The sequence below is a fragment of the Cyprinus carpio genome, chromosome B21 (genome assembly GCF_018340385.1).
Source record: "Cyprinus carpio isolate SPL01 chromosome B21, ASM1834038v1, whole genome shotgun sequence".
In the NCBI taxonomy this organism is placed as follows: Eukaryota; Metazoa; Chordata; class Actinopteri; order Cypriniformes; family Cyprinidae; genus Cyprinus; species Cyprinus carpio.
In genome coordinates, this window is record NC_056617.1 from 1,031,440 (window position 1) to 1,056,125 (window position 24,686).

A 24,686-nucleotide genomic window follows, 5' to 3' on the forward strand; every position below is an offset into this window, starting at 1 on the left:
TATAGTTTTTTTCTGGTGCATCTATATTTTTTATATATATATACACCCAAGTAAAAAAATCATGGCAAAAAATATAAAAAATTATTTGTAATCAATTTCATTTAAATAATTCTTTTTAGAAACAGCATAAATGTGTTGTAATCAGCAAAATAAATATAAAATTTATTCCGTTAAAAAGTATGAACATGGCTAAATATGACTAGCTGTTGAACAAGCAATATTCAGTTAGTTTAAAATTTATGAAAAAGAAATTGGATTTTATTGATGATGAATATACTGTATCTAAATGTGGTTATTGAGTGTTTAAAACGCATTCATATGTTAGTTTATTAGTAAAATTAAAGAAATCTGACCAGTTTTTATTCATGTATGGCTGACAAATATGCATCACATTAATTTTTATTAGTTTGTTTACATTTAAAATTGTGTAGATTTAATATACAATTCAAATACATAAATATAAAATTTAGGGATAAATATATATATATTTTTTTGACAAGCAGCTCTGAAACCCCGACACGCTAAAATGCATCCTGTGTTTCACACTGGAACAAAGACACGTGATTTACTCTAAACATGATTCACTGAAGCTGAAGGACGAGTGAGAACCGCAGCGATTCTGCTTTGGTTCTGGGAAGTTGAGCAGAACGAGACTCCGAGGCTTCTGTCGTTTGACCGGCGTGTTTCTGGAGAAACACCACGAAGCCGTCGAACCGTGAGGCTGAGAGTGTACGTGATGGAAGCTGCTGCTCGAAACCCCAAAGCCTTATAGACGCGGATGTTTTACGCTTCCCTCTGGATCCACCGAGAGAAGCTCTCCACCAGTCTCCATCATCTGAATTATCACACGAAAACAGAAAGCAAAACTCTTCTCGCTACCAGACGTGTCCCTCCCCTAAGTTTTCCTGAGACATGATCGTCTTTCCCAAGCAATGACCCAGATGCATTCTGGGAAACCTGCATGATGTTTTGCAGCCGTGTATAAACTCGAAGCTCCTCATCGGTAAGTGTTTGAAACTGTGGATTCTGTTTCAGGAAGGGGTCTGTTCCTTTAAGTGTTGTTCTGATATTTAACTTAAACAAAAAAAAAAAAAGAAAGAAAAATACAAATCGGTAGAAGACATTTCTTTTGTTTTTTAGCTCTCCACTGTTCAAAACTGTTGTAAATTGTCTGGTTAAGAATAAAAAACAATAAAAGCTGTTTTGTTCCCCTCAAACCCCTCCATGTCCTTCATAAGGAGTAGGCCAGCCTTTCTGAAGAAGCGTGTAGAGAAGCATCAGAAATAAGCTTTTGAGAACACACTGGATATCTGTACATAGATGCGCTTTAGTTTCTATCGTTGCCCTTTAATTCTCTCTCTCCTGCTGTCGAAGACCTTGACTAGATCTCCCGCGTTCAGCCTCTCTTCTGTCAAACTCCTGATGATCTCTGATGGTGGCTTGTGACGGTTGTTTACACTTTTATTCCTTTGATTTCTCTATCTTCTGTAAATATTGTAATTCATTGTCTTTTTTTAACTTGGTAATAAAGTTATCAGATAACCTAAGCACACTCCCTTCTGTTGTTTTCTGTTCGGGGCTTGAATTCACCTCGTCTGCGATGCAGTAATTTTTTGAATTTATGTATTAAAATGGTGTTAATGTGTTGATGTGCTGATATGAAAAAAAAAAAAAAAAAAAAATTCTTGTTGGGAAAGAAAATATTTTATTATTTATTTATTAATAAAAATGTAATTTATTTATATATATATATATATAGACCTAACTGGTAAATAAAATTGGTAATAAAAATTTAATGTGTTTTTCTTAATATATTATTTTTATATAATATATAATTATCGAAAACATAAACCAACATGAATAGATTGTTTTCATGCCCTAGATCTTGATGCATATATTTAAACTAGATATTTGAAAACATTTTAACCAGATGATTTCTTAGAACAGAGAAAAAATATAAATATATAAATATGTACTCAAAACCCAAAGATTAAGCGATATTTTCTACATCTGAGTTCTACATTTGACATTCATCTGAGAGGTTATCTCTGATCCCCGAGGAGATCTCCTGACTGTTATAATAATGCTTCTAACGACGGTGAAGCCATGAGCTGTATATGTTTAAGTATATATTTGTATATACACACACACAAGCAAATATTGTTACTGTCTGTTCGAGCTGTAATAAAGAGGTCACGTCTGAAACCCAACAGAAGAGATACGTGTTTCAGAGCTGCTTTTGATTTCACAGCTATAACATCATCTTTTAAAAATATCTGTGAGACATGAGGGATCAGAACTTCACACGAGTGTTTCTGCAGGAGACCCGCGGGACCCCAGAAGAGCTGGGCTTTACACAGCAAAGAAACCAACACCAACTCACCAGAACATGCCTGACATGTCACGGCCTCGGTGTCTAGTTGGATTTATTTACACAATATAAAACCCATACAGACAACAATACAATAAACAGTTCATGTACAGTACATGGAGAGGCATAAACCTGTAAAAAAGACATTTTACAAGAAAATACAATCTCAGTCTTTCTACCATTTTGTGAAAAATGTATGTATTGTGTCAATGTGTAGCATGCATGTATATGCATACACATATGTGTCCAAATATGAAAAATCATTATGCATGTTAAATAACTGCATGCAGATATTCATTTATATGAAAAATTTAATTTATTGAAATGTATCGATTCACACCAGATACCTATTAAATACATGAACGACAACAAATGAGGGAAAACTATTACAAAATCAGCTATAAAATGATCTTTTAAGCATCTTTTATAATATTATATTTTTTTGTGTGATTGGATGTTCCCCTATCAGATGATTGATCGATATGTATATGCTTTATTTATTTTTTTAAGATAAACAGTTTTTTGTTAGATGCCGGTGTTTTCTGTCATAACTATTTTATTTCAAGATCAGCAGCTATTAAACTGTTTCTTGTCCTGGTTTTAAACCTGTATTTAACCTCAGAATGATCTCAGAGTAAAACAAAGTGCTAAAGTCTGATTTTGTGGTGGCTGTGCTTTAAAATTAAATTATTGTATTCTTAATTCAAGTGAAGAAGGATTTCACAGGTTTTACATGTCTGAAAATGATTAAGCTGAAAACATTAGAAAAGGAATCAAATGCAATCAGTTTAGATTATTTAATAGTGTAGGCTAATTAAAATAATTGCACTACTTGTTACATTTTAGACAGCTTAACTTGTAACCTATTATATTTCCAAAGTATGTGTACACACGCTTCTACTTCCTACGTTCTCCTGTAGTCAGATTGTGCGTTCACGGAAAAGCAACAAAAACACTATTTCCCATCAGCACTCTCGCTCACGCTTGCAGTGACGCAAACGCGTCGGTGCGCGGCGCATGCGCAATGCGGCGTAAGGAGGACGTGCCGTCGAGTGTTTACGCGCGTAATGGCGGCGGACAGGCTGTGATGAGCCACGGCGAAAAAACACAGCCAGCGATCCAGCCTCGGTCAGTTTCCACAGCGGCGACACGGAAGAACGCGAACATGCAGATCACGCTGAAAACCCTCCAGCAGCAGACGTTTAAAATCGACATCGACGCGGAGGAGACGGTGAGAGACGAGCGCGCGCTGCTAGCGGCTAACGGCTAACAGCTTTCTGTCAGCGATCTCAATAAAACACACTAAAACTCCAGCCAAACCGCGTAAACACGCTGTAATTACTCTGTAGCTTTAAACGAGCTTCAAAAGACTCGTTGCTGTTTGCGCTTGGCGCTGTTTACGGAGTTCTGTGAACGTTTTAGCATTAGCACGTTAGCTACTCATAAAATGAGTTTTTACTTCCACCAAAACAGGATAAAAGTTGTACACACGAGACACAGAAGTAGCGCAGGTACTCCAAAACACCATTTAACCATCGTTATGAGTTTTTAGTCTTGCCAGACAGACAGTTAAAGAGTATTTAGTGTGTTTTAGCAAGTCATGCTGTGGCGTTATAAAGGTTTTATCGTGTGTGTGTGTGTGTGAGAGAGAGGTGTATATGAACACACACACACAGAGTGTGTATCTGCTCCATGATCATGATTCATGTGATGTGCAGACACGTGGACTGAAAGGACTGAGCTGTGTAAACACTGAGGATCGATGTTTGTTTTCATGAATTCAGAGGATACACACAGTAATGTCTCTGACTGGCTCTTCTGGATGAGAACATGTTTAGTTTGTCCTCACAGGAACACAGCTCATCACAGATGATATTACAGTGTTATCAAACATCTGTGTGTCTGTCTCTCAGTCTGCTGCTGGGCTTGTGTCTCAGACTGATGATGCTCTGTTAGTCTGTTAGGGAGGGAGGGTGTTTGGGTATTAAAGGAGCTGTTCACCCGTAAATGAAAGTGAGTAAATATTGACAGGATTGTCTCTGGTTCCCATTGACTTTCATACATTAGTATTTATTTCCTCATGCTATTAAAGTCAATGGGTACCGGAAACTGTTTGGGTACCAACATTTGTCATACACTACCAGTCAAGTTTTAAAAAGTCTCTTCTGCTCACCAAGGATGCATTTATTCTGATGCACGAAAACACAGAACACAAAAATTTTATTCTTGTTTTTAAAGTCTGTATTCTTGTTATGTATCTTTTAAAGTGTAATTTATTTCTGTGATGTGCAGCTGTATTTTCAGCATCATTACTCCAGTCTTCAGTGTCACATGATCTTCAGAAATCATTCTAATATGATGATTTGCTGCTCAACAAACTGTTTTTATTATTATCATCAATATTTAAACCAGTTGAGTGCATTTTTTCAGGTTTCTTTGATGAATAAAAATATCCAAAGATCAGCATTTAACTGAAATAAAAAGCTTTTGTAACATTATACACTATTTCATTCAAAAGCTTGGAGACAGTATATTTTTTTTTATCGAAATTAATACTTTTAGTTAGCAAAGATGCTTTAAATTGATCAAAAGTGATGATAAAGACGTTTATAATGTTACAAAAGATTTCTATTTCAGATAAATGCTGTTCTTCTGAACTTTCTATTCATCAAAGAAACCTGAAACAATTATACTCAGCTGTTTTCAACACGATAATAATAATAATAAATGTTTAATGTTAATTAATTTCTGAAGATCATGTGACTGGAGTAATGATGCTGAAAATACAGCTTTAAAATCATTTGTGAAGATCATGTGACTGGAGTAATGATGCTGAAAATACAGCTTTAAAACATTCAGATAGAAAACAGTTATTTAAAATAATAAAAAATATTTTAATGTTTTAGTGTTTTTGCTGTATTTTGGATCAAATAAATGCAGGCTTGTTGAGCAGAAGAGATGTCCTTAAAAACATTAAAAATCTTACCGTTCAAAAACTCTTATATCTTCATTTGTGTTTAGGTTTGGAGCGACTTCAAAGTGAGTAAATGATGACAGAATTGTGTTTTTTGGGTGAACTACTCCTTTAAACTTTGAGAGTTTACAGAAGAGGTTTTTAATTTTACCCATCTGCCTCTAAAAAACAATAAAAATGAGATTAAAAACTCTTTATCTGTGGCAAACGGCACATTTGTGCAGTTAAATGAGACGTGCTCCTCCTCGGATGAGGTGAAGTGTCAGCAGCGCTGGGTCAAAAGTCAGCCGGACCTTTAGGAAGGAAAACACTCGCTGGGTTTAGTCAACACTTCCTGTTTATCAGACCTTCTGGAACAGCTCATTCTTAGAAATACTCTTTCTCAGGAAAGCAGCAAACATTTTGACCAGCTTTATATTTCTGGCTCCAGTCAGATGTTTGTTGGAGTGCGAACCGAGTCGGATCCGGTCCAAACCACTTCCATATTTGCAACATAATAACAGCATTGCTAGTTTGATTTCCGTTGGAGTGGGAGCAGTGTTGGGTAGGGTAGATATATTTGTAGCAATAGACAACAATACATTGTATGGGTCACAATTATACATTTCTCTTTTATGACAAAAATCATTAGGATACTAAGATCATGTTCCATGAACATATTTAGTACATTTCCTACCATAAATATATCAAAACTTAATTTTTGATTAGTAATATGCATTGCTAAGAACTTCATTTGAACAACTTTAAAGATGATTTTCTCAATATTTAGATTTTTTTGCTCCCTCAGATTCCAGATTTTCACACATCGTCCTCCTAACAGACTTTGATTTGTTTCCTCCTGCTCTGTCTTTCACAGGTAAAGGCCTTAAAGGAAAAAATAGAGAATGAAAAGGGAAAAGACAGCTTCCCGGTGGCGGGGCAGAAGCTGATATATGCAGGTACGTCCTCGGCGTTTGATAAGCTGTGACTGTGTGGCGTCTGCTTCCAGCTGATAAGGATGTGTCTCTGCGTAACGCACATGATCTGTCATCAGGTTATTCTGTGTAATGGTCAGAAGCGCGGTGATCATGTACAGTTCTGCAGGAGCATCGTTCTGACGTGTGTTGATGAATGAGTGACAGACTCGTTTATTCTCATTGTTCTGTCCCCTGCAGGAAAAATCCTGAGCGATGACACGGCTCTCAAGGAGTACAAGATAGACGAGAAGAACTTCGTGGTGGTTATGGTAGCAAAGGTGAGATGTTATCAGTCTTATCACCGTCTGCGTGCCGTCGCTTCTCTGCTGCAGAGCTTGATGCATGTGACTCTTCACGTCTGTACAATCCTGAAATACTTTGAACACATACATGAATGGGTGACGTGAAGAGAAAAGTTTCATTGCTTTGAGATTGAGGCCAGTTTTGGATAACGTGTTATTGTTTAATTGCTTTTTTTGGGGAATTTTTTATTTTCTGTTTTTTTTTTTTTTTTTCTGTGTTTTTTTTTTTTGTTTTTATTTTTTTTAGTAGTCAGTTTTATTTTTTATTTAATTGAAATCATGGAACTTGTGCATTTTCACAGAAATGTAATAAAAGTTAAACAAAAACTACATTTTTAGGGCCTTATAAAACTGGTTATACTTTTTTCCAAAAGTCAGTTTTATTTTTCTGTTTTAAAGTTGGATAAACTTTTTATCATTAGTGTTTTTTTGAAATCATGAAACTTGTGCATTTTTACATCAGTTTAATAAAAGTCGAACAGAAATGATATTTCTAGTGCCTGTGAAATCGGTTTTGTGTTTCCTTAAGTCTGTTTTATTTTCCCAAGCTCTTTGTTTTCCGTTTTATTTTTCTGGATTTATCCTGGATTCAGTTTTAATGATCAAAAAGTGTCTAATCAATTTAATTCATAAAACTTTTATTTGTGTTAATTTTCTTGGATTAGTGATTTAATGTGCATGTATTGCATAAAAATTTTAATAAATTAAATTAAAAATGTATTCAGTCTTTGAGAATGCAATCAAATGAAAATTTAGCAATTCCTTTTATTTTTGGCAAACAATGTGCTGCACAACAGTTTTTTTTTTTTTTTTTTTTTACTTAAAACATGGAAGAGAAATTCTTGGACACTGGTCCATACTGAGATTTGACTGTGTTCAACTTACTTCTGAGTATTTTTTTTTTTACTTAAAACATGGAAGAGAAATTCTTGGACAATGGTTTTTTGTGAGATTGTCCATACTGAGATTTGACTGTGTTTGTTTTTATTTTGGTTTTTTGTGATGTTTAGTCCTCACAGATGTTATGTGATATGTTAATGAGCTGGTGGATGTGATGTTTCTCCTGCAGCCTAAAGCGTCTCCTGCATCGGTCCCTTCATCTGCTGCCCCAGCGGCCAGCGCAGCGTCCTCCAGCACTACAACAGCCCCGACCCCTTCCTCAGAACCCCCGTCTGAAGAGGAGACGCCCCCCAGCAGTGCTGAGCCCTCCTCTGCTCCCAGCAGGTAAACACACCCCTGTCTGTCTTCATACGGATGCACCACAATCACTGTTCTTGGCCGAAGCTGAACAAAATTAAACCCTGGGCCGAATACAAAACACGTTTTTTTTTTTTTTTTCGTTTGTTTCATCATTGCATAAATTAAACAGCCAAAATGTGCTTTTTACTGTTTTTGTCTTGGTTTTCAAAGAAAAAATCAATTACAAAACAATTAAAAAATATTTACTGAACATTTATAACATTCTAGCAGACATTATACCAATAAGTTAATTAATAAGTTAGTAAAATAATATTTTTTGGCCATTTTGAGGCATGTATTTTTTCACTGTACAAATAAATTCTTTAAAATAAACTTCTTTTAAACATTAGAATATATTACTGATCCCAGTTCGAACTCTGTGTGGATGTTATAATAAATGTATTAATAGAGCTGTTGTAATTATTATCATTATTATTGTCTTATATTTTACAGAACAACAGTAAAATTACAATACTAACCAGGGCTCGACGGTAAGGACTGCCCGGGGCCGGTGTGAAAGACGGTCGGACAGTAGACGGATTTGTCACTTGAGGCGTCGTCACCACATTTGATCATTTGCATGTGTGTTTTTCATTTAAAAATTCAAGCGATTAAAAAGCATTTGGGCGCGAATAACAACTCCTTTCAGTACTCGCGCTGTGTTCTGTGTGTTCGGCAAATTTTTTGATTTGATAATTTGTATGTGTTTTTCTCCTAGCAAGAATTTTTGTATATTGTTTTTTAATATTGAGTTATGATGTGCCGATCGACCGGACAGTTTTATTTATTTTAGAGCATCTTCTGTTCCCTGCTTGCACACGAGCCGCACTGCAGTCACTTCCCCGGTGGACATTAGTTTGGAAATATTACGTTATTATTATAATTAGTCTGTAAACGTCCGTTAGCAGAGGCCAGAGAAGCTGCGTCTCGTTCGGTTTCATGCAGATGTTTTACGTAGCATAATCTCACAAAGATAAACTCGGGTCATTCTGTTCTTGCATCAGATTTAGAAATTATACACTCTAACATAAATCAATTGTTTTTAAATTCATGATTAAAATGCAGTGGTTGCCTTTAATTTCAAAAGGCTGTGATTCAGAAATCACGGTGCAGCACTGAGTGAAGAATATGCAGATGTTGTTTTATATGTGATTTTTTCTATTTCTGTACCTGAACATAACAAACATAAAAACCTAAACATCGTTTCATTGGTGACTGTGTGTTATAGGTCTATATTTAAATCTGCTATTACTTGTAATTTGTTCTTTTTCACTGGCTGTCACTTATCTTTAATAATGTTTAAACCTTATTATATTTGTTTATTTTTGGCTAGTGCTGTGGTATTGAAACTGAAATAGAGAATTGTAAAATTGAATTGGTATCTAAAACGTTGTCTCATAAGCGTGTTTATTATAATACAAGATAACAGATCAAAAACAATGATTTATTTTTTGTTGAAAAACCCTTAGTGCTGATCCCTGACTAACGGTTATGAATGTTGATGGAGGTCTTGTTTTTTCTCAGCTTTTATTTTCTTGGCAGAAACCCACACTTATTGCTGATTGTTTTGTTATTCTCCTCTTGTTTGCAGTTCTTTGCCAAATGCAAACATATTTGAAGAGGCGACGTCTGCGCTGGGTAAAGCATGTGCACACACTCTCCGTCTCAGTTTATGAGTTCAGTAGTGACCTGCAGGATGAAGTGAGAGCGTGTGTTTTGCGTGTGCAGTGACGGGTCAGTCCTACGAGAACATGGTGACGGAGATCATGCTGATGGGATACGAGAGAGACCGAGTGGTGGCGGCGCTGAGAGCCAGTTTCAACAATCCTGACCGCGCCGTCGAGTACCTGCTCACGGTGAGAGACCCACAGTCTGAATAGAACACCACAGATGCACTTTACAGTGATTTAAAGCACAACACCGCAGATTAGGGTACAGTTTGGGCTAATAGGGATCATCACTCTTTCAGCAGTTGAGTAATCACAGTACATTAGGAGAACTGTTTTGTTTTCTGAAATGCCGTTTAACTCCACTTTTGCTTCTGTGTTTTGTTATATAACACTTTACTCACTAAATGTTTTTGGACACATCTGTATTGTCAGTAAACGAAATAAACCTGTTTTTCCCTGAAACGCGCCTATAATAATATTGTAATGAATGGCTATATCTTGCTTGGGGGATGTTATATGTTGACGATTTAAACACCCAAATACAACTTTCTGAAGAAAAAGAATCCAAACTTCTGGAGTTTCTGTTTGAATACACAGTAAAAAAAAAAACCCTATTGTTGCTTGCATTTTTCTTAAAATTCTGGGAAATTGATTCATTCTTAGAGGGGGAAAAAAGGAAATTTTGGGCTTTAAATTAGCTGGACTGAAACTTCAAGTTCTCCTGTTTATGATGATATATTTTGCACTTGATGCTGACTGCTTGAATAGGTCTGAAAAACAAAGAATAGTAAAAGTGTTCTGGGTCTTTAAGGGTTAAACATGCAAATGGGTAATTATCTAATTAAACCTGCACTTATTTGCATGCATTTCCAGAGCAGAAATCTAAACTGGATCAAACCAGGTTCAAAAGTAACCACATTGTTGACGTATAAGAGTTAAACGTTTTTGGATTTCTCTCTTTAATCACTCCATAAATCAGAAAATACTGTCAACATACAGAAGACAGTAGAATATTTTTAGGAATAGAATGTTGCATAAATCAGCGTAAGTGATAAATGAACAAACGCCTCAGCAGAAGCCTTCAGAATGTAGATATGCATATCTATCTCTTGTTGTGTATTTTTTTGTATTTATTTGAAGATGCTATTATATAAAGTGTAACAAAAATAAACTCTTAAATGTGTATTTTGCATGCTTTCTGTTTAGATATTGATTTGGAATTAAATGTGTATTTTGCATGCTTTCTGTTTGAGTGGAATTACTGGGAGTTTCACTATTATAATATTTTTAGCTTGTTTTACCAGTTTTCATAATGTAGACAGAGAGAGTGCACAAGTCTTTGATATTAATTTATATAATAAATAGCCTATAATAAATCAGTACACTAAATGAGGTAAAATAAACTGTGTATGACATTCTATTGCTTTGTGCTTATTGGTGAAAGTGCAGTACCTGAAATGCAAAAGTAATAACAATCATTACGATTATAATTTTAAGCAAAAACATTTTTTAAATCAGTTTAACCATTATACAGCATGATGAAAACGGGATAATTTTAGAACTAAAATACTTCAGGTTTTCTTGAACTGTGACTTTTACTCGACTAAAACTTGACTAAAATAAAATAGGATAAGATCGACTAAACGTGATAAAACTAAGAAATGAACAGTACTGCAGAGATGTTTTGTGGATGCATCCTCTGAGGGGTGTGTGTGTGTGTGTGTGTGTTGTAGGGTATTCCTGCGGAGAGCGAGGGCAGTGTGGGAGGTGCTGACCCCGTGGCTCCTGCGGGAGGCGCTCCTGCTCCTGTTGTGTCCACAGGCCTCTCTTCACCGTCCAGCACCGCCCCGTCACAGACCAGCACGGGATCCGGAGGTGAGCCACGCGTCACACACACTTTACAGCCGGGACACACCAAGCCCTCTTCTAATGTGACGCGACGCACTCTCTCTCTCTCCGCTGGGGGAAGTGCTCAGCTGTGTAGGGCCTATGATTTTTTTTTATTATTATTATTATTTTATTTTTTTTTCTGCTTTCCGCTTTTTTCTGTTATAAGTTTTCTGGACTCGTTTTTAATGGTTAAATTAAAATGTATAACTAAAAAAGCATGTCTACTTATTAAAATCATGAAACTTGTACAATTTATTAAAAGTAAAAAAAAATAAAAATAAACTACATGCTTAGGGCCCTATGAAATGTTTTATTGTTTACATGTGTTTTATTGTTACCAGATTCTGTGTTTTAGCACGTCTAATCATATGAATACATAAAAACAACTTAATTTATTCAAATTTATTCTTAAAATAACCTTATGAACAATAAATTCTGTTTTTCTGTGTTTATCAAATGAAGGCATGATACGTTAATTATATTCATCTTTTAATTACTAAAAAATTAATCAAACTTTATTTTTTTTTTTAACCTTATGAACTATAAGTTTTGTATTTTTTATTATTGGTATAATTTAATTTTTTTTTTAAAAGTGTAGTTAATCACTTACCTGCATGTCATTCCAAACCCGTAAAAGCTTCGTTCGTCTTCGGAACACAATTTAAGATATTTTGGATGAAAACCGGGAGGCTTGTGACTGTTCCATAGACTGCCAAATAAATAACAGTGTCAAGGTCCAGGAAAGTATGAAAGTCGTCGTCAGAATACTCCATCTGCCATCAGATGTGCAATCTGTGTTTATATGAAGCCACAGGAACACTTTTTGTAAGCGAAGAAAACAAAAATAACGACTTCATTCAACAATTCCTTTATCAACGGACTCCTCTGTGTCTCTCCGTATCGCCGTGTGCTGTGTGGTGCTCTTCTGTATCCTCCACGCCACAAGGATGCGCTGTTTCTTCTACTAGCTTTGATTTGAAAGAAAACAGCGCATCCTTGTGGCACGGATGATACAGAAGAGCATACGCAGCATACGGTGATATGAGGCTAGTTTAATTCCTGTGCAGTGCCTCGTTCGCTGGCCTCTGGTGTGTCCCGGGTTTACCGTGTGAGCGTGTCTCTCTGACTCTGTCCTGCGTGTGCAGCCAATCCTCTGGAGTTCCTGAGGAACCAGCCGCAGTTCCTGCAGATGAGACAGATCATCCAGCAGAACCCGTCTCTCCTACCGGCTCTACTACAGCAGATCGGCAGAGAGAACCCGCAGCTCCTGCAGGTACACACACACACACACACACACACACAGCGTCTGGACGGATGCACGCCGCCGGTTTAACACTGGACATTAAATGCTGATGCGGTGTGTGATATCGACAAAAAAATAACATCTCGATGTTTTCTGTGATTTTATAGATGAGAGTATATTGTGCTGAGTGTGTTATTCTGCTGGTACCTTTCTTTAGGACTTTATTTTCTAGAAGTGTCCATTATCTTTTGAGTCAAATTCTTACATTTAATCAGTCAATTAGAATAAGAGGATGTTTGAGCTGTTACCAAGCAAATAAAATCAGTATCGACTAAATTCATCTGTCAAATACGGTGCTTTAGACTTGAACTTCTGTCCTCAGTGTGATGCAGATTTCTGTTAACATCCTTCCTGTCTCTGTTTCGCAGCAAATCAGCAGCCATCAGGAGCAGTTCATCCAGATGCTCAATGAGCCGGTGCAGGAGGCGGGGCAAGGAGGCGGTGGGGGCGTGGCCGAGGCCGGAGGCGGGCACATGAACTACATCCAGGTCACACCTCAGGAGAAAGAAGCTATTGAGAGGGTAGTACAAATTTTATTTTTAGTTTACGTTATTGTTGTTGATGGTTTTTTTTTTTTATTTTTACGGTATCAAATATAACAGCTAGTTCAGCTAATTACACTGAGTCCCTTTAATTAGAGGGAGATACAGATGGAGGATCTGTCTGCGAGTCTTCCCCAAACGGACACCAGAAGTCTTTCTGTGGTCTGATCTAACCTTTCCGTGTTTCCTCTGTTTCTTCCTCAGCTAAAAGCCCTCGGGTTCCCAGAAGGACTCGTTATACAGGCCTACTTTGCTTGTGAGAAGAATGAAAATTTGGCTGCAAACTTCCTTTTACAACAGAACTTTGATGATGATTAGAGGAGGAGTGGCACCCCGATCAGTTCCCGCTCTTGTGTTTGTTTTTTTGAACGATCATTTTTGAGAAGAAAATCTATACACACACACACACACACACACACACACAGGCTGTCATGTTCTGTCATGATTCTACACACTGGATGACATGAGCACGTCCGTCTGGAGATGAGCACGTCATTGGTTCGTCTCCGGGGCAGAAATCAGTAAACGCCTCTTTGCTTCATCTAACACTTGCCTGTGTGAGACCTGTTTGTTTTTCATTGGTTCTTCTTTATGACCAATAAAAGAGCATTGTTTTCTCCATCGTTAGGACGTGTTAGCAGGTTCAAGGGGCTCGTGAGATTAGTTTTCCATCAATTGGGAATCCGGATTGGTTTGATCACATCATCAGTGTCCCTGTTTTCTTCTGTTTCTTATCGCTCTCTTTCTCTCATTCAAGGGGACCATTAACAGGGATCCCAAACACTGCCGTTTTAAATGACAGTAAAGGCTTTAAAGAAGTAAATGGAGTGATGTTAGATGGGTTTCTCTCATAATGAGTGATCGGTAAAGGATTGAATCTGACACGTGCAGCCCTTTCATATACATTAAGATCCATTAAAGCATGTGTGACTTCCATAGTTTGACGTTAGTATCACTATACTGTCGTTTTTACAGGGAAATAAACGTTTTAAACGTACATACAGATTACCTGTTTTTTCTTTTACTGTGAGGAGATTAATATAGTATATTAATATATACCAGGCATTAATATGTTACCACATATTCACATTTGTTTCTTAGACTTCTCAAGATTTTTTTTTTTTTTTTTTTTTTTTTTACAGGTGTGATGCCATATCTTTTCCAAAAGGAAATATTTTACATTTTATTGCACATTTTGATTATTACTTTTCGTTTAAACATAAGAGTAACTTAGTTAAGCCTCTGTTGGACAACATGTGTAGTAGAATCAGGCCTGTGTCTGTCACGTGGTTGCGGTGTTTGAGCCTTTACGCGGTGTGTCCTCCAGAGGGCGCTGCTGACCGCATCTATTCACTGTATAACATCATTCATATAACATTTACCTGTCGGCATTCAGGGGTAGACAAAAATATGCACAGCTAGGCAAGTATTAAAACAATGTTTAATGTGTTTAAGGAAAAATATTTAAGTTATTGTAAATTTAAACCTGTTTTAAAGTGTTTTTAATACCCGTGCGCATATGCTAATCAACCAAAGCCCGCCTTGATTAATCAGATCATAGGGCTATACTTTATTATTACTTTCCATCAACATAGTGATGATAAAGAGTGGCTCTAATTAAGTCATAAAAACAGCACATCAGCAAGTTAACAGGACCATTTGGCTCGTCTTGCACTTGCACTACTCTATTTATAAAAAATCAATATTACAAAAAATTATAATACTACTTACAGCCTGCTAAAGCATCTCATATCATGATATCATATCATATCACTAGTGAATCATCTTTTTTAATTGAGGAGTTTTGTTGTTTTATGCTGATGCACAATGACAAATATTAAGGCAGGTCACTTAAAGCATGAAGCAAAAGAAAATCAGACTGAAACTGATTTATAGAGGAATGAATAAGACGGTGTACAGTCTTTAATCACGCCTGCTGCTGAACAGATGGCAATTAGCAACTTAAGACCGGCAGGAAAACCTGATCAATCCATGCAAATGTTCAGACATGTTGTAAAACACGCACGCAGATGGATGAAAGCACACATTATTCATGCATAGTTTACTGAATAAAAAAAAAAAGTCAATTCGCATACTTTTTTTTTTATTACTGGATTGCATTCATACATAAAATACAAAAACCTTAATGAAAAAAGTATTTACAAATGTACAAAACTTACGATTATATTACACGAATCTGACTATAAACAAAAAGCTTTGTTCAGAGTTATTTATTTGTTTTGTTTCTTATATAAAAATATGAGCGTCTTACATATCAAAATTATTGCACCTCACAACCACAGTGCAGTTTAGATTGCCATCACCAAAGAGAGGTCATGCGTTCACCCCCAAGACTTCCATTAAAATCCACTTTATCTTTGGTACCTTACTGAATACACCTGGCTATACTCAGCACCATCTTGTAACACAATTATAAATTATTCTGTACCTGAAATTAATTAAAAAGACAATCCATAAGACGGATCAGTGTTTTGAGGATCGCGTGACGGAATGTAGGTTGATTAAAGGCCTCTTTAATACATATATTCTGTTTATTATCCCTGATGTTCATATATTTCCAGTCTTGTTTGGCACTTGGCATCTCCAAGTTTTGTCGGTGAGTAGACGCACGTTCCAGTATTGTCCCAGTGTGCAGGAAACGGACAGGGAATCGCCAGCATGTTGGAAGACGACGTCAAAAAGGGGAAAAAATAAACAAGATGCACATGAAAAGTCCCGACTCTGATGCTGCGGAAGCACACGGAGCTCTAGTTTCACTGACTCTTGTTCAAAGGCAACACGTGGTTCACTAGTCCACTGGTATCTTCACTTTTTTGGGGTCTTCCAGTCTTGGTTATAGATGTCGTTTCATGTGCAGCGCGAGGTGGTCGGACCGGGAGAAGGCTCGGTCGCATTTCAGGCACTGGAACGGCCGATGGCCCGTGTGCTTCCGGTAATGCCTCGTGAGCTCGTCCGAACGGGCGAACTTCCAGCCACATCCCTCCCAGTCACAGTGATACGGCTTTTCTCCTGAACACACAGACACACGCAACACTTTAGCATTTCACCCTGAGGTCCTAACGAGAACAATCAAGCACGCTCTGGTCACATTAGAGAAAGCCGTTAGAGAGAGGGAGACTACAGTTCAGATGTTGCTCGTCCCTGCGTTGATTGAATAGAAGGGGAAGTCGGACAGGCTTGTGGTTTTATTTCAGCAGGGATCAGTATCAACCTGCTGTTTGAATAGCAGATCAAACCACCTGCCAACTGTACTGTATACGTCTCCAGTCACTCGCAGACAATGCGCTTGGCAGTTGCAGCGCTGTGTTAGGGCGTGTTAGATTGTTATTACAGCACATGCACACTACAGAGATGTACAGATGCATGTTTCAAACACTGACCTGTGTGAGTCCTGTGGTGGGCTTTGAGATGGGAGCTCTTGGTGTATGTTTTGCCACAGCCTGCGTAGTCACACGTGTGCGTCGCTGTCCGCTTCCTCGGCCAGGAGCGCCGGCCCCGCTTGGGCTTGGACTCTTCAGGCAAACACTCGGCTGGAGAAATCAGCTCTGCCGAAGAGGAAAGAGCTCATAGCGTTAGTGTCACTGAGGCAGAAATGAATGCTTTACGTTCACAAATTCAACACATGACTCTTTAAAGGGTCATGAACTGAGAAACCAATATTCCCATGATCTGTTGACATGTAAGAGGTCATTGTGCTATAAAAACATCCTGTAAGTTTCTGAACTCAAATCTTTCTCGTTAGTCTAAAAACAGTTTATATTGAAGGCAGTCTGATAAAAACGACAGGCTGTGGAATGTTCTACTCTATGATGTAATCGTGTGGATAAGCACCGCCTCCACAGAAGATCAACGCCTGCTTCTACATCACTGGCAGTTTAGCGCCGCCCACAATTCTACAGCACTGCCTGTTTAGCCCCGCCCACGATTCTACAGCACTGCCTGTTTAGCCCTACCCTTAGCCCCGCCTCGCTGATAGTTTAGCCCCGCCCACTGATTCTACAGCACTGCCTGTTTAGCCCCACCCATGATTCTATATCGCTGATAGTTTAGCCCCGCCCACTGATTCTACAGCACTGCCTGTTTAGCCCCGCCTGCAATTCTACAGCACTGCCTGTTTAGCCCCGCCCATGATTCTATATCGCTGATAGTTTAGCCCCGCCCACTGATTCTACAGCACTGCCTGTTTAGCCCCACCCACCGATTATAGTCACTGTCTGTTTAGCCCCGCCCAAGATTCTACATCGCTGATAGTTTAGCCCTGCCCACCGATTATACGTCACTTATACGTCACTGTCTGTTTAGCCCCGCCCTGCAGTTGTGGAAATACAGTGTTTGCATTGCCTTCCTTCTGATCCCAACGTTAGGAAAGAGTGGATGAACTTTAATCTTTAAACTTTTAATGAAAATCCAGACCACATCAGTAAGAACTCTGTCTTTTGTTCACGACATTTTACGGTGAATTCATTTATAGACAAGGCACAATTTGACTCCGGATTTTCAGCAAGATTAAACTAAAAGACTATATTGAATCTGACAGTAATGTGGCAACACATAAGTGTGAGTAATGCTTCATTACGTGATCACTACTACTTTGTCTCTTCTTACGCATCGTTTGATATGTATTGAGTTACTTATGTGTTTTTGACCATCAGCGTATGAGGAATGTAGACTGTCAAACACACACAACTGTTAGCCAATCACAGCAGTGGGCGTTTACTTCTGAGTACAAATGAGAGTTCTGATGGGAGGGGTTAAAAACAAGACTGTAAATAGCCTTTTACTTCTAAATTCTGTACTTCTACAGTAAAAAATAAAAAACAGGCAGTTCATGACCCCTTTAAAGGTAAGGTAAAACGTGAATGAAGAGTTTGAGTTGTGACGGACCTTGGTACTGCATTGACTGAGCGGGAGGCTGCGGGAAGCCAGAGTAACCCGGCGAGGGGTGATATCCCGGGGCCAGGGAGATCGGAGGGGGCCCCAGAACCTGAGCTTGAGGATGCTCGTCCGGAGACAGAGAGGAAGTGGAAGAGCGGCTGGGCCCCATGGCCCCTCGGGCCGTGCTGAAACCGTGAGGCTCCAGCAGCGGTCTCTGGCCGACTCCGGGCCGCGAGTTCACCCCCAGATGGAGATCCATGGGTCGGGTGATGGTGCAAGTGCTAGGATGCTCCTGCTTAATCCCAGGACACGCATACGGCACAGAGGAAGAGTCCGGCATCGAGCCGCCCTTACTAAGCCCTTGGCTGTAATCAGTCATGTCCATGGTGGTCTTCACCACAAACTTTCCGTGGAGGCTCGTGGGCTGAAGATACGCAGGATCCAGCTCCGGCCTCATCAATTCCGCGACAAACCCCCCCGAGGGAGATACGTCACTGATGTCTGGGATGTTGTACAACATGCTGGAATCTTGTCCCTGAGGAGAGGGCATCTGATAGGGGAAGGACGCGGGGGAAGACGGAAGAGTTCTGGAGCTGCTGGCCATTGAGGCCTCCTGCTGCTGCTGCTGCTGAAGCATGCAGTTCGACAGGATAAAATCATAGTCCAACAGGTCCAGCTCTTCTGACTCCTTCTTGGTCATTACGGAGGGGACGTCCTGGTCAGCGCAGGTCCCACCTGTAGACATGCAGGGGCGTTTCAGGTGAGACATCTCCTCCTTCCATCTCTTATTGTGAACACACAGAGACATGCAGAGGGGAGAGGGGACAAGACAAGGTAAGTCTCTCAAAGACATAGTCATCAAAAGTGTGTCAAGATCAATATCTACCCCACTGAAGAAAAAAAAACTCAAACGAAGAGTTCAGATGCAAAAGCTTCTAACAAATTTTCTTCTAAAAAATCAGGCTCCTATGTTTAGGTTCATTGTACAGAAGGTAATTGTATAAAGTAAGATAAGGAATTTATATTTAAATGGTTCTTTTAGTTTTTAATAGTAATTCAAAGTGCTTTACATAAAAGAAGGTAAAATAATCATGAAGAAAAATAATAACAAAAAATAAAACAAGCAATTTTAAAAAACATAAAACAGGCAATTTTAAAAACATTGGAAATGATTTAAAGATTGACGTATTTAAAATGAATTTAAAAAACAGTTAAAAATAGAAAATGATTTTACATAGAATATAGTGAATATGTAAAATACAGTGCAATCAATTCGGACATCGCACATTGCTCATTCAACAAATGCACAGCTAAACAGATGAGTTTTGAGTCTAGATTTAAATGTGACTAATGTTTTAGCACATCTGATCTCTTCTGGAAGCTGATTCCAACTGCGGGCGGCATAGTAACTAAAGGCGGACTCCCCTTGTTTTGTGTGAACCCTTGGTATTTCTAACTGACTCGATCCTAATGATCTGAGTGGTCTGTTAGGTTTATATTCAGTGAACATATCTGCAATATATTTTGGTCCTAGGTCATTGAGTGATTTATAAACGAGTTAAAGTACTTTAAAATCAATCCTAAATGTGACTGGAAGCCAGTGTAAGGACCTGAGGACTGGTGTGATATGCTCAGATTTTCTGGTTCTAGTCAGAATCCTGGCAGCAGCGTTCTGGATGAGCTGCAGCTGTCTAATGGTCTTTTTGGGAAGGCCGGTGAGGAGACCATTACAATAGTCCACCCTGCTGGTGATAAAGGCATGAACAAGTTTCTCTAAGTCTTGACTGGAAACAAAACATCTAATTCTTGCAATGTTTTTTAGATGATAGTATGCTGATTTAGTTACTGCTTTGACATGACTACTGAAACTAAGGTCTGTCTCCAGAATCACACCAAGATTCCTGACTTGATTTTTAGTTGTTTGTCCCCTTGAGTCAAGGTATGCATTCACCTTGAAAACTTCATCTTTGTTTCCAAATGCAATAACTTCAGTTTTTTCCTTGTTTAACTGAAGAAAGTTCTGGCACATCCAACTATTAATTTCATCAATACATTGGCAGAGGGAGTCAATGGGGCTGTAGTCATTTGGCGATAAGGCTAGGTAAATCTGGGTATCATCAGCATAGCTGTGATAGGCAGTTTGGTTCTTTCTCATTATCTGACTTAGTGGGAGCATATACAGGCTAAACAAGAGCGGTGCCAGAATTGAGCCTTGTGGGACTCCGCATGTCATGGACGTCCACTTAGACTTATGCTCTCCTAGACTCACATAATAACCTCTCCCTTCTAAGTATGACCTGAACCATTTGAGTACCATCCCAGAAAGCCCGACCCAGTTTTGCAGTCTCTCTAGTAGTATGTTATGATCGACAGTGTCAAACGCAGCACTGAGATCTAGCAATACCAGCACTGATATTTTGCCAGAGTCAGAATTTAAGCGAATATCATTTATTATCTTAATGAGCGCTGTCTCTGTGCTGTGATGCAGTCGAAAACCAGATTGTAAAAATTGTCCAGGTATCCATTTGAGTTTAAGTATTTGTTCAGCTGATTAAAAACTACCTTTTCTATAATTTTGCCTATAAAAGGAAGATTAGATATTGGTCTATAATTGCTCAGAATGGTGTTATCAAGATTGCTCTTTTTCAGGAGGGGCTTTACAACTGCATTTTTCAGGGAGTTTGGAAATGTCCCAGAAAGAAGTGAGGCGTTCACCACTTCTATAGAGATTGCTTCTAAACAGTTAAGCACACTTTTGAAAAAAGATGTGGGAAGTGTGTCAAGATCGCAGGTTGACGATTTTAGGTGCTGCACTATTTTCTTCCAAAATTTTGCTATCAATTGCTTCAAAAATAGACATAGTATCTTTTTGATATTGCGTCCAGATCTGTCTGACCTCTGCATTACTTGAGGATGTGCTAATTGCCTTCCTGATATTAATGATCTTCTCAGAAAAGAAGGAAGCAAACTCATTGCATTTGGTAACTGAGAGCATTTCACTGGGGAATCTGACTGGGGGGTTTGTCAGTCTCTCAACAGTGGCAAAAAGAGTACGAGTGTTGTTTAAGTTACTGTTTATAGGTTTGAGAAGAAATTCTGTCTAGCTGTGGCTAGTTTCACCTTAAAAGCATGAAGGCTGTCTTTATAAATGCTATAGTGAATTTCAAGTTTCGTCTTCCGCCACATCCGCTCGGCTTTTCTGCATTGTCTTTTCATAGTCTGAACTGCTGTTGATCTTCTCCAAACTGATTTCTGTCTGTTTGTTTTCTTACTGACTATTATTGGAGCAATATCATCAATAACATTCTTAACTTTTGAGTTAAAGGAATCAAGGAGAATATCAACAGAGTCTGCAGAAATGCTTGGTGTTAGAGATATAGCCTCCATAAACCGCACACTAGTGTTATCGTTAATGCATCTCCTTCTGACAGAGACAGCATCTAGATTCATTGGTAGCAGAGATCAATATATCAAAGAAAATACAGAAGTGATCAGATAGTGCTACGTCCTTAATAACAATGTATGAAATGTTTAGACCCCTACTGATGATTAAATCTAGAGTGTGCCCACCTTTGTGTGTGGGTCCATGCACATGCTGAATCAGGTCAAAAGTGTTTTAGAACAGTTATCATTTCTTTTGTAGTTTTGTTTTCTGCATTATCTATATGAATATTAAAATCCCCTGCAATAGCAAAACAGTCAAACTCTGAGGAAATCATTGATAGCATTTCTGTGACCTCTTCAACAAAGGCTGGAGAGTATTTTGGAGGCCTGTAAATAATGATAAACAGGATGCGTGGAGCACCTTTCAGCACAGTCCCTAGATATTCAAAAGACAAGTACTGACCAAATGACATTTGCTTGCATTGATAGACATCTTTAAATAGAGCAGCTACACCTCCACCTCTCCTAACAGTCCTGCAGACACTCATGAAAGTAAAGTTAGGAGGGGCTGCTTCATTGAGGACTGTTGCACTGCAGCTGTCTTCTAGCCATGTTTCATTTAGAAACATAAAATCCAGATTGTTTGTGGTTATAAAGTCATTGATTAGAAATGATTTATTTTTTAGTGAGCGAATGTTTAAAAATGCCAACTTGATGGCAGTACTTTTTGTCTTTATATCAATCTTAGTTTGATGCATTATAGGTCGCAGATTCGATGAGTTTGCCCTTGAGCTTGAAAAGACCTTAGACTTTCTATTACGTGATAAAACTGAAATATAGAAAGCTACAGGCACGCTGGGTTCCCGCTTGTTCTGTAAACATTTGTGAATGTTGCTGCTATTATAGCGGGGACCCGACACATATCACTGAGAGCTGCTATCAGTTGTTTTTGGTTCACCTACAGCAGATGGAGGGTTTGGGGCCCTGGCGTTGTGGCAGGGGTCGGAGAGCTCTCACAGGAGCAGGGCCCACAGGCTTTGGTGGGCGGTCGGAGAGCTCTCACAGGAGCAGGGCCCACATGCTTTCTTGCAGCGAATGAGTGAGAGAGAAAATGTAGAAAATGACCTGTGCATTGCCTTTAGAGTAAAATTACAGAACCTAAACATAGGAGCCTGATAAAAATGCTCATTTTAGAAGAAAAATTTGGATGGCACTTAGGGGATTTTGCATCTGAACTCTTCAAATAGACAACATCGTGAAATTTGTAATGGTTTTACTGGTTATAATGGGACTTGTATTGGTTTTAATGGAAACTGTAATGGATTCTGTAAATCCTAATGGAATATGTCCCAAAACACACTACGAAAAACCATTTTTAATGGTTTTAATGGTTAAAAGATTGTTTGCAATGGCATTCGAAGTGGAAACCATTAGAATTTCTGTGATGGTTTCTATTGTTGTTAAAATACGACCTTGTTCATGTCTTCAACACAAATTATTTCTAGATACAACTTTGCCTCTGATGTTATTATGAATTATTAAAAGACCCTGTCATGCTGCAATGTTTTTATGTTTCCAGCTACAGTGCCTGAAAGAATCCACACCTCTTCAAGTATTTTGTAATCAGTGCGTGGTGAAGAATGTTAGATATTTCTCACCCTGCAGCACAGAAGCAGTCATCAGTAGCACAGGTATATTTGTAGCAATAGACAACAATACATTGTATGAGTCAAAATGATTGATTTCTCTTTTATGCCAAAAATCATTAGGATATTAAGATCATGTTCATGAAGATATTTTGTAAGTTTCCTACTGTAAATATATCAAAACTTAATTTTTGATTAGAAATATGCATTGCTAAGAACTTCATTTGAACAACTTTAAAGATTATTTTCTCAATATTTAGATTATTTTTGCACCCTCAGATTCCAGATTTTTTAAAAATATTGTCCTCCTAACAAACCATACATCAATGGAGAGATTATTTATTCAGCTTTCAGATGATGTATAAACCTCAGTTTAAAAAAATGGACCCTTTGTGCTCCAGGTACTCATTATATAGTGCACGGTTTGGATCGGTTCACGCCCCTGCGCTGCTGGAGGAATAACGATCATCTGAAACAGCTGTAACGGATCGGTGACCGATAATCACCTGTCTGATACTCACTAAACTGGCCGTTCCCGGTCCCGTCATTGCCTTGCGCTTCACATCTGCGTCGCTCGCGAAGCTGGAAATAGAGGGCAAAAGCGTGCCGCTCAGTGCCATGCTATCAAACTCAGTCGGTGGCTGCCTGCAATTGAAAAAAGCGCAAAAAATAAAATAATCCTTTAGTCACGCAGGTCTGGGAAAACTACTGGACACGCCAAAGCCAAAAGAAAAAGCGATGGAAATCTCCAAGTGCGAAACGCACCTCATGAGTGGAAAACTCTTCCAGTCGATGCTTGATGGGAGTCTTTCTTACAGTCGTTAATGCCGCGAGCGCATCAAACGCGTCCCCGTGCCATACTGACGGAACCGGGCACTAACACCAGGCTCGGCTCGGTCTCGTTGCGGCGACACTCGGGGATTCCCTACCGCGAGCTCTCCGGTGTCTGGACTCGAGTGATTCGCCAGTTGCGCGCAGGGCTTTCCTCGCCTAGTTCTTAAACCCCGGACACGCCTCTCGTTGCGCGGCAACCGCAAAAAAATACACCTCGTGACGTCATCAAGAGGGAGGAGGGAACCAAAAACCTGGCACCGGGCCGGTATTTTGTATCCACACAAACATGTGCGTGTTAGCAACCGGGATCAACAGACTCGAGTAAGAGAGCCATGGGTGAAAAGTCACGATTTGTTTTTCTCCTCTCTCAAGCACAGAAGCAAGCGCTATTGCGCGCGCGTTTCCACTGACACCTGTTCCTGACCTGCTCCCACAGTCCGTCTGTGTCAACGCTCATCATTTTTATACCTAAGGCACAGGACAAAGGCAGGCAGAAAGGCGTAGGACTGCTTTTGTGATGAATAGCCTTGCCTCTCATTCATTCATGCATTCATTCATTCATCACCTGATCATGAGTAAAATCTGTTCTGTAATATTAACTACAGACAGTAGCTGCATTGATTGTATGCCAGCATTTTCACTTCTGTATTTTTTTTTATTTAATAACTTTTATGCAAAG

At 38.8% G+C, this 24,686-nt stretch overlaps 2 protein-coding genes across 3 annotated transcripts; one reads left to right on the top strand and one right to left on the bottom strand.

Moving 5' to 3' along the window:
- The first annotated feature begins 3,387 nt into the window (after window positions 1-3,387).
- Window positions 3,388-13,874, top strand: LOC109048326 (UV excision repair protein RAD23 homolog B-like). The gene is made up of 10 exons (XM_042748033.1): window positions 3,388-3,602; window positions 6,202-6,283; window positions 6,500-6,579; window positions 7,673-7,827; window positions 9,434-9,480; window positions 9,571-9,698; window positions 11,246-11,387; window positions 12,548-12,675; window positions 13,074-13,226; window positions 13,452-13,874. The coding sequence occupies exons 1-10, from the start codon at window positions 3,396-3,398 to the stop codon at window positions 13,563-13,565; spliced, it is 1,236 nt and encodes a 411-aa protein (XP_042603967.1). The 5' UTR covers window positions 3,388-3,395; the 3' UTR covers window positions 13,566-13,874.
- Window positions 13,875-15,330: 1,456 nt separating this feature from the next.
- LOC109048327 (Krueppel-like factor 4) lies at window positions 15,331-24,201 on the bottom strand. 2 transcript variants are annotated; one of them, XM_042748031.1, is made up of 5 exons: window positions 23,939-24,201; window positions 23,680-23,818; window positions 18,153-18,927; window positions 16,649-16,813; window positions 15,331-16,277 (listed from the first exon to the last, which is right to left on the bottom strand). In XM_042748031.1, the coding sequence occupies exons 1-5, from the start codon at window positions 23,941-23,943 to the stop codon at window positions 16,102-16,104; spliced, it is 1,260 nt and encodes a 419-aa protein (XP_042603965.1). In that variant the 5' UTR covers window positions 23,944-24,201; the 3' UTR covers window positions 15,331-16,101. The 2 variants fall into 2 exon arrangements, with proteins under 2 accessions (XP_042603965.1, XP_042603966.1); XM_042748032.1 differs by having other exon boundaries at window positions 23,695-23,818; window positions 23,939-24,198.
- Between the last annotated feature and the right edge of the window lie 485 nt (window positions 24,202-24,686).